Source organism: Candoia aspera, chromosome 18 (genome assembly GCF_035149785.1).
Source record: "Candoia aspera isolate rCanAsp1 chromosome 18, rCanAsp1.hap2, whole genome shotgun sequence".
Classification (NCBI taxonomy): Eukaryota; Metazoa; Chordata; class Lepidosauria; order Squamata; family Boidae; genus Candoia; species Candoia aspera.
This window is the reverse complement of record NC_086170.1, coordinates 8,737,225-8,747,136: the sequence shown is the minus strand read 5'-3', so window position 1 is coordinate 8,747,136 and position 9,912 is coordinate 8,737,225. Positions and strand designations below refer to the sequence as shown.

Below are 9,912 nucleotides of genomic sequence, written 5' to 3'. Positions count from 1 at the left end.
AATATGCTCCTGAGTGGCATATAGACCCACATTGCGCCATTAACTAAGTTTGGATGCTTAGTTAAACTAAATTAACTAAGCATTTAAAATTCATCACTTTTTATAATGCAATTAAAATTCACTTTTTATAATGGTATTTTTATTTTATTTTATTTTATTATACATGCTCTTATTTATCTTAGATCTTATTATATATTATATATAAAATTATTATTATATAATGATCCAGTCTGGCGTCACGGTTCAGGCACCCGGCTAGAAACCAGGAGACTGTGAGTTCTAGTCCTGCCTTGAGTACGAAGCCAGCTGGGTGACCCTGGGCCAGTCCCTTTCTCTCAGCCCTAGGAAGGAGGCAATGGCAAGCCACTTCTGAAAAACCTTGCCAACAAAACTGCAGGGACTCGTCCAGGCAGTCTCTGAGAATCAGACACGATTGAAACGATCAAAAGAAAAAAAAACACTCATTGTTTTTCTTTTAGTTGACGGTATTTGGCCTTAGGACTGTAAGGAACGGATTTGATTTAATCAGTCCAGGAGTGAAGATGCAAATGAATATATCATCCCGGGTTGACTAAATCTCCCACGGTTTTGCGAGGAGAGGGTGCATTTGAGACACTGGGGCAGTTTATCAGCGGCTGGAACAGTGAGTGGTTGGATCCGTTAAATGCCAACCCAGCCAATGGTGGCTTGTCCAGCATGGCCCACTTAAACCTAGCTAGGATGCAGAGGGTGAACCCAGGGAGAGCTAAACCCAGTTCATTGAGTTGCTTATGGGAACATTAATTCTGGATGGGAGGAATTTGGTTTGAAGTCTCTTTCCACCCCCCAAAAAGGGTTTTGCATCAATTCTCATGGGGGGAATTTGATTTTTATACATATTAGTTACCAGATGGCCAAAGGGGGGTGCAGATGGCTGTTTTTTCATCGCACAAGCCTGTCTCCATCCTTGGTTCATATTCCTCTCCAGAGGGAGCCATTAAGAGAAAATACCTTCCATTTTTTTTTCCAGACCAAGAGAGACAACAGAGGAAGGGAGGCAGCTGGGTTGCCCCCCCCCAAATCCCCACGCCTGGGGCCTCCTGCCCCCTTGCAACCCCAGAAGAAATTCTCAGCAGCTCCTGCACAAAACTGAAGCCTCTTTTGCAAGGCGGGGGGGAGAAGCGTGAAAAATTGCAAGTCGGTTTTGGATTTTAAAAATGCACTTCTGGGTTTGGTTTAAATGCACGTGGGGAGGACGAGGCGAGGCGGCGGCATGTTCACAGGGACCTAGGTCTGATCTCCTCTGCTTTAGAACTGGGGGGGGGGTACGCTGGCGGGGGGGTTAGCTAAACACCTAAAATTTTGTGAAAGGGTGTGCAGGTTGCAGATGCCGGCAAAGAGGTTTCTCTGCCTGGGGCATAAAGCCGAATTGCGCCGTGGGAGGCTTCGGCAATGCACAACTTGCCGCCAAAGCTCTAGATGGGATCCCTAGAATCCTAGAACTGTAGGGTTGAAAGGGAGCTTGGAGGTCATCTAGTCCACCCCTTGCCCAGAGGGATATGATTAATGGCATGGGGAGAAAGGCAACACATTTGGGAGGGGGGTCATTCCACCGCAGTGAAAATGAGCTCCAGTGGTGTTCTTTGGCCCCATCTGCGTTGTGTGAACGTGGCCGCCCAGCCTCTCGGCTCTAAATCTTTCGGCTTCCAAGTCCCTCGAGTGCCCCATGGCTGGATCAAAGCCGCAGCTTCCAGTCTGCTGTTTTTTTTGGTCCTCATGCCTATCACTTTGCCTCCCCCCCCCCCCCGTTAATAGATCCTGCCTCAACGGGGGTGGACTAGATGACCTCTGAGGTACCTTCGATGATTCTGTGATTCCACTCAAGTGGGGCGGTGGCCAGACTTCGCACAAAGCCGAGAGATCAGTCTTGGTTCTTGACTCCAGATACTTGACTCTTTGCTCAGGCCCGAAGTTTTGCAAGCCGACAGGGCAAGATAAGTCGTTTCGTTGCAAACTGGAACTGTGCCGCGTGCGGGTTGGCCCCAGAGTTTAAATTCGTAATCTTCCGCTCACTTTTTGGAACAATGGCCCTCTGGCTTTCCTCTTCGCAAGAGTCAGAGCCCTCTGCCCCCTGTTTACATAACTGCTCTTTTTGGCCCGAGAGCTGCTGGTGCCCATCTCAGCAACTCTGAACCATCCTGGGCAAACTCACTTGTATTGGGGGTATGCCGGCCTCCCTCCTTGATGTCGCCTGTCTGCTCCCCACTGATGCTAGCTGTGAAACACTTCCTCAGATTTGCAGCCTGAAGGACACAACACGCAAGGAAGAAGCAGCGGGGAGGGTAGAGGAAAAAACAAACTTTTGGACCTTCCCTGTTTTTAACTGGATCATTCTTCTCTTCCAGAAACATGGGCCATCACACCATGTCTGTCAACCCTGGCTTGTCAGTCCGTAGGTGGGGGGCTCCCCCTCCTCTGACACACCCTTGATGGGGCGGCCTCTCCAGTAGGATGCCTCCCCTCCCCACCTTCTTCCTGGTACGCCATCCTCACCTGGCCTCCCCGGCTGGGGACCCCACCTTCCATCATGAATCATGAACGGAGCCTCCACAATAACGCGGTGGCCTGGCTGGTGTGTTCGGGGCTGGCTGTCCTCGCCAACGCCTGGGGGATCCTCAGCGTCAGCGCCAAGCAGAAGAAATGGAAGCCTCTGGAATTCCTCATCTGCACCCTGGCTGGGACGCACATCCTGAACATCTCCATCCCCATCACCATGTATGCCGTCGTCCAGCTCCGCCAGCAGCACTCGGACTACGAGTGGAACGAGGGCCTCTGCAAAGTCTTTGTCTCCACCTTCTACACCTTGACGCTGGCCACCTGCTTCTCGGTCACCTCCCTTTCCTACCACCGGATGTGGATGGTGCGCTGGCCGGTTAACTACAGGTGAGGCCTCTGGGCTGAAGGCAGAGTTGGTGGGGGAAGTAAGAGGAGAGGGGCTGGGTGGGCCACCTTGGGCTCCTGAGCAAGGAGGCAGGACGTAGATCTGATAATAAGTAAACCTTTCTAAGATACTTCTATCTATCTAGCCATCCGTCATCTATCCACCTATTCATCATCTATCCATCCATCCATCTGTCCATCCATCCATCCATCATCTCTCCATCCATCTCTCCATCCATCCATCTATCCATTCATCCATCTATCCATCCAACCATCCATCATCTACCATTTATCCATCCATCATCTATCCATCCGTCCATCATCTATCCATTCATCCATCTATCCATCCATCCATCCATCTGTCCATCATCTACCATTTATCCATCCATCATCTATCCATTCATCCATCTATCCATCCATCCATCATCTACCATTTATCCATCTATCCATCCATCCATTCGTCCATAATCTACCATTATCCATCCATCATCCAACCATCCATCATCTATCCATCCATCCATCCATCCATCCATCTGTTCATCCGACCACCCATCATCTATCCATTTATCCATCTATCCAAGTACTTCTTTGCCATAAGAATTTTGGGGGGTGCTATTAAATATGCACAAGCATGGGCTTATATACAGGTGGTCCTCGCTTAGTGACCACAATTGGGACCGGCAACTTGGTCGTTAAGGGGTCTCTTCCATTCCTGCAGATTAAGCAATACAAAGAAGCAAGCGGTCCACACGGTGATGGGCATCTGGATGGTGTCCTTCATCCTCTCCACGCTGCCGGCCGTGGGCTGGCACGACACCGCCGAGAGGTTCTATGCCAGCGACTGCCGCTTCATCGTCACGGAGATCGGCCTGGGCTTCGGGGTCTGCTTCCTGCTTCTCATCAGCGGCAGCGTGGCCATGGGCGTGGTCTGCGTGGCCATCGCCCTCTTCCAGACCTTCTCCATCCAAGCAGGGAACAACCTGGACAAAAACAAGTTCAATGTGCCCACCATAGTGGTGGAAGACGCCCACGGCAAACGCCGCTCCTCCATAGACGGGTCGGAGCCCATCAAGACTTCCCTACAGATCACCTATTTAATCACCGGCATCGTTTTCCTCTACGATTTCCTGATGGGATTTCCTGTCCTGGTAAATCTGGTGGCAGTGGTGGGATGGGAATTTACCAGCTGGGGAATTCTGGGAGTTGACGTCCGCCCATCTTCAAGTGGGCAAGGTTGAGGAACACTGGTCCAGGGTGTATAAAGTTGCTAGCAACTGTCTAAGATGGGTTGGGGGGTCCTGTGATGATCCAGAGACCTTGCAGGAAAAAACGGGGGTCTTCTTCACCCTCCTTCACCTAGGAGAGGGACTAGGAAACATCCCTCCAGCTATCAAGGTGAGGCAAGGTGGCCACCTGTCTGTGCTAGCTTTGAATTAAGAGCTCTGCGTTGAACAGTGGGTTGGACTAGATGACCTCGACCCGAGGCTGCCACAATTCTGCTGATTTGAAGGGTCGGCCTGACTTTGTGGTTCTTCCAGGAAGAACCTGGCAGGCTGGCTAGAAAGTCGTTCCGTGTTGGCCTGTTCGAAGCCACCATCTCTTGCTTTAGGTACTAAGCGTAGTCTGCGCAGCTTTATTACTCCACCATCCTAAGAAACTCAGGGTATATATATATATATATTCATAATTTATAGCCTGTCTTTCTTATTGATTAGAATTGATCAGAATTCAGTTGATTAGAATTTATTCCAGCCAGCCAAAGGCACATTGGTGAGGATTTTATACACATATATATATTTCCTTACATATTTTTTCATAATTTATAGCCTACCTTTCTTATTGATTAGAATTGATCAGAATTCAGTTGATTAGAATTGATTAGAATTCAGTTGAATTGATTAGAATTCAGTTGATTAGAATTTATTCCAGCCAGGCCAAAGGCACATTGGTGAGGATTTTTATATATATATTTTTTTTCCTTATATATTTTTTCATAATTTATAGCCTGTCTTTTTTATTGATTAGAATTAATTAGAATTCAGTTGATTAGAATTGATTAGAACTCAGTTGATTAGAATTGATTCCACCCTGGCCAAGTGCACATTGGTGAGGATTTTTTATGTATATATATTTCTTTCTACATATTCCTAATTTATAGCCTGCTTTTTTATTGAGTAGAATTTATTAGAATTCAATTGATTAGAATTGATCCTAGCCTGGCTGAAGGCACATTGGTGAGATCCTTTCTTTCTTTCTTTCTTTCTTTCTTTCTTTCTTTCTTTCTTTCTTTCTTTCTTTCTTTCTTTCTTTCTTTCTCACATTGATGAGATTTATATACATATAAAGTGTGTATGTCTGTGTGTGTGTGTGTATATATATATTTATATTTCTTACATATATAAGTCTTATTGATTAGAATTGATTAGAATTCAGTTGATTAGAATTGATAAAACAGCCAAAGGGGTTCTGCAAAAAATGGAGTTGGGGGGCATCCATTCCCCTCCCCACTTCCACTTCCAGACCCTCCTCGTCACTGATCCCCCAAGCCGTCGTTGCATTAGAGCTGAACACTGGCAATGTTTCCGCGCAACACTCAACTGGGAAGGCGTCCCTTGCGTGGTCCACACCCCTGCCGGTTTCTCCTGGAGGCTCAGAAAGCTGGCTTTCCTTGATGGCCCATCTCTCCTTCCAGGTGGTCAGTTTTGCCAGCTTGAAGTCGGACATGGCTTACGACTGGATGGTCCTGTGTATCCTCTGGTGCTCCGTGGCTCAGTCCCTTCTCCTGCCATTGTTCCTCTGGGCCTGTGACCGCTACCGGGCCGACGTCCGCTCCGTCTGGGAGAAGTGTGTGGCCATCATGTCCAACGATGACGGCGGGGAAGGTGAGCACGCAGCTCCTGAAGTTGGTGGTACCCGGGGTACAGGTGCCCTCAGCTTTCCTGCAAGGTGACCTTTCCCACCTGAAATTCATTGCTGTCTTGGTTGCATGGAAGATGCATGAGAATCGAGTCTGGCCATAATGTCAGCCTTACCAGGTAGACCAGTCAGGAAACAGGACCAGATGAGCCGATCCTACTTTATTGTCAAGCTACATTGACAGCATCTTGCAGGTCTGAAAGTACAAATCTCTTTTACAGCCTGAGGTACTTTCAGACCTGCAAGGTTTTGTTAATGTAGCTTTACAATAAGCTAGCATTAGTTTATCTGGTTGTGCTTCGTGTCTGTCTACCTGGCAAGGCTGACATTATTGCCCATGCTGGATGTGAAGAAGAGGATCAGGACTGAGAACCAGATGATATCTCTGGGGTCGGAAGCTAAGCAACACTGCCCGCAAAGCCCGGAGGGCTTTCGAGGGGTTTCCCAGGGACCAACCTTTGGTCATACCCCAGTGTCCGTAGGGAAAAGCCGTGTTGCTTGCAGAAACTGCAAGGGTGGTTTGTCGTTGTGTCGGGGAAGAGAGTCCCGTGGGACAGAGAACCACCTATGGCTTGCATAAGCCCAGAGGCCACATCCCTGGGTTAACAGATTTGACTTGAGACCTTCCTAAGACTAAGCAGGTCTCCGTGACAAGATTTACCTCTTCCAGAAGATCTTAACAAAATTCAGAGTGTGCCAAAACAGGCAGGTGGGATTTATAGAGAGTCCGAGGTGAGGTTGGTGACCCAGCTGGGTCTAGATGAGAGCAAGCAATGATGGACCAGCATCTTGGCCACCCCCATGACCCCTGGTCTGGTTATACCACCAATTCAGCTCCAGGTTCCAAATTTTACAACTGATTTTTGCTGTATCTCCCATCTTCTCTGTCCAGAAACTAGTTTGGACCGGCCGATTCCCACGGACTTGATGTACTCACATCCCTACCCCGACAACTTTTCTGGGGATGCTCTCGCTCTGGACCAGATCGCCAACTATGACCTGGAGAGGGGGGTCCCCCAGGTCTACCCTGCAAAGCCTGTCCTGGAGGACAAAATGCAGTATCTCCAGGTGAGAGGGTTCAGCTGGGCTGGGGAATGGGCATGTCCAGCTGGGAAGATGCCACCGTGTTTCTCATTTCTGCAGCATGGGAAAGGAAAATCTATTGTCCGCCTTGCTAGGTAGACCCGACAAGAAACACGACCAGATGAGCTAATTCTACTTTATTGTAAAGCTACATTGACAGAATCTTGCAAGGCTGAAGTACAATTCTCCCCCCGCATCTCCTTTACAGCCAGAGAAACTCGGGAGGGTCCCTTCTGAGCCTCTTGCCCCACCTATTATGCAGCTGTGGGCTAAGCTGTCTCTTATCTGACCGTTCCCTAGGTGTCAGCCTTACCAGGTAGAAAACACGACCAGATGAGCTAATTCTGCTTTATTGTAAGGCTACATTGACAGAATCTTGCAAGGCTGAAAGTACAAATCTCTTTTACAGCCCGAGAAACTTGGGAGGGTCCCTTCTGAGCCTCTTTCTCCACCCATTATGCAGCTGCGGGCTCTGCCCTCTCTTATCTGACCATTCCCTAGGCAGCATCTCTGCGCCCCGTCTCCCAAGGTCTTTCCCACATATCATTACTAGTCCCATGAGATCAGATCCAAATTCCCAGCAGGCAAGCTCCCAAACCAACAATCCTCACCCTGTTATTGGTCCCCCATGTATTTTATTCTGAGGTATAATGCCTCTGTCTGTGGTAGTTCCACTCTTAAGTGACCTTCTTGTCTGCTGCCAGCAGATGCTTTTCCCATGTGCAAATTAATTTTCACTAGTGCCCACGGTGAATTTAACTATGGGAGATATTGTTGGACTACAGTTCCCATCAGCCTTGGCCAGTACGGCTAATGTCTGAGCGCAGCACCGATAACATTTGGGTGCTGCAAGTTCTTCATCTCCAGTTTAACTCTGTGAACGAACGTTCCTGCTAAAGGTCTAAACAGTGGTTCAGCCCCGCCGTTTGTATGCAGGGATAGAGTGCCCCTGTTCATGGAGGATTCACTTCCACTGCTTCGGTCCAGCTTGCTGTCAGCCGGCCTGTGTGCTGGAGTTGCAGAGAATTTAGGGAATGTTTTCGGTGCCCTTCGGCAAAAAAAAATGCTGGTGAGTATAGGCGAGAGTCAGGGAAGGGAATTCCCCCTCTCTGTTGTGTTGCGTTGTGTTTTTTGGTTTGTCATTTCTTTCTATTTTGTATTTTTTTTCCTATCTCCATAAAACTTCTGTAAGGTAGAATATTTAAATTAAAAAAAAAATGAAATGGCGTAGCAGTCTTCCCATCCTTTCTCTGCTCCCCTGCAGGTCCCTCCCACCAGGCGTTTCTCCCACGATGAAACCGAGATTTGGACCACCAGCCAGATTTCAGCCTACTTCCAGCACTGGGCAGCAGGGGAGGACCTCACGGCTGAGCTGGCGAGCCTGCTGCTCCCTCAGCCTCCGTACAACCACCGGCGGAGGAGCAGCGTCCTCTCCTACCAGGAGGACCGGCGTCCGTACCGCAAGCGCCGGAAGTCCGTGGAAAGCACGTTATCCCTGAAGCCATTCTCCTGCGAAGATGTGCACAGGCAGGGAGGGTACAAGTGCTTTAGCAAGGAGGAGGTGATGGATTTCATGGATGACCCCAGCCCCCTTCCCACCCCAAGGAGAGCCCCCTTGCGTTCGGCCTCCGTCTCCCTCCTCCCAGACGCCTTCCCGCGCTGTTCCACCGCCGTGGCTCTCAGCAACTTCCCCTTGACCACTTTTGAGCGAGAGCCCCAAGTCTTGCGAAGCATCTCAGTCCAGGGGCGAGGGAGCTCCCTGGGGGTGCCGGCCCCTCTCGTGACTCAGGAGGACGTGAAGGCCCTCTTCCCCAAAGTGGGCTTGGACATGCCTGGCCACGAGCAGGTTCACGTGGAGCTCTGCGAGACACCTGGGACGGAGGACCACCCCGCGAGCAGCAGCTGCTCCACATCAGAGGGCTTCCGGACAGGTCTCAGTCCCTCCTGGGGCGGCCAAGAGGACCTACGGAAACACGGGAGCAAGGGAAGCACGTGCAGTTTCTTGAGTTCGCCCTCGGCCTCCTCTGGATACGTAACGTTCCACTCCGATTCTATCGGCTCAGCCTCGTAGACCCCGGGCACCTTCCCGCATGGGCACCTTCCCGATTTCCTTCTCCCTCCGCAAGGTTTTGTCCTCGTTGCGGCCTGGATTTGGACAAAGCACCAAAGAATGCTCATCCTGTCTCTCGTGCTTGCCGCAGAACGCAGGGGGGAGAAGTTCACCGGGATGCTCCTTGTAAGAAAAAGCACTCCGAATCCAGACGGGTGGCATCTCAGCTCGGGGCAGGAGAGGGGTACGTTATCCTCCCTCCCTTCCTACCACTAGAACCCATGTGGCTCGTCCAAAACGGAGGGACCTTCTTCCTTGTTTCTAATCATCTCATGCCCTCTCCAAAGTACTTCCTAGGTAGATGTTCCCAGTGCATGTCTTTCGGTACCGTCTTTCCGTCTCGGAGCGTGGCCTTGAGAGGACATGGTTGCCAAAAACCGGAGAGCTGATTTCCCCTTTAAGAAACTGGGCAGGGGAAACGCTCCGGATTTCTCTTCTACATTCCAGGAGGCCCTTCCTTAGAGCGAGGAGGGGTGCGTGAGACCCGCGTGTGGTCTGTTCTTCCGGAATAGCGTCGCGTGGGGACGGGGGCAGACTCCAAGGCTGATTGCTCCTGTCATGGTGGAAGCCGTGGCTGAAAACCAGGGGTGGGGGGGAAGTATGTCCGATCCAGGAGGGGTAAATTCCTTTCGGCTCGTCCCCCAGCCCCATAAGTGAGAGAACTCACCACCCTACCTCCTCCTCAGTGCCAAAGCCTTGCCCCACATTCTGCGCTGAGCTGCTGCCCCCCAAAATCCCAAGGCTGATCCATGGATGCAGCAACGGGGTGGGGGTGCGGGTTGTAGTTGGAATGGCAGCTTTCTCTTTGCACTGTCCCACCCAACAGCAATACAAAAAACACTGCAATCCCTTGGGGGGGGGCTGTTCCAATCCATGACAAGTGG

The 9,912-nt window shown here is 50.2% G+C and overlaps 1 protein-coding gene across 1 annotated transcript; it reads left to right on the top strand.

Moving 5' to 3' along the window:
* Positions 1-2,508: 2,508 nt before the first annotated feature.
* On the top strand, positions 2,509-9,030 carry GPR153 (G protein-coupled receptor 153). Its single transcript, XM_063317730.1, has 5 exons — positions 2,509-2,922; positions 3,638-4,067; positions 5,612-5,801; positions 6,728-6,903; positions 8,183-9,030. The coding sequence occupies exons 1-5, from the start codon at positions 2,567-2,569 to the stop codon at positions 8,987-8,989; spliced, it is 1,959 nt and encodes a 652-aa protein (XP_063173800.1). The 5' UTR covers positions 2,509-2,566; the 3' UTR covers positions 8,990-9,030.
* The last annotated feature ends 882 nt before the right edge of the window (positions 9,031-9,912 follow it).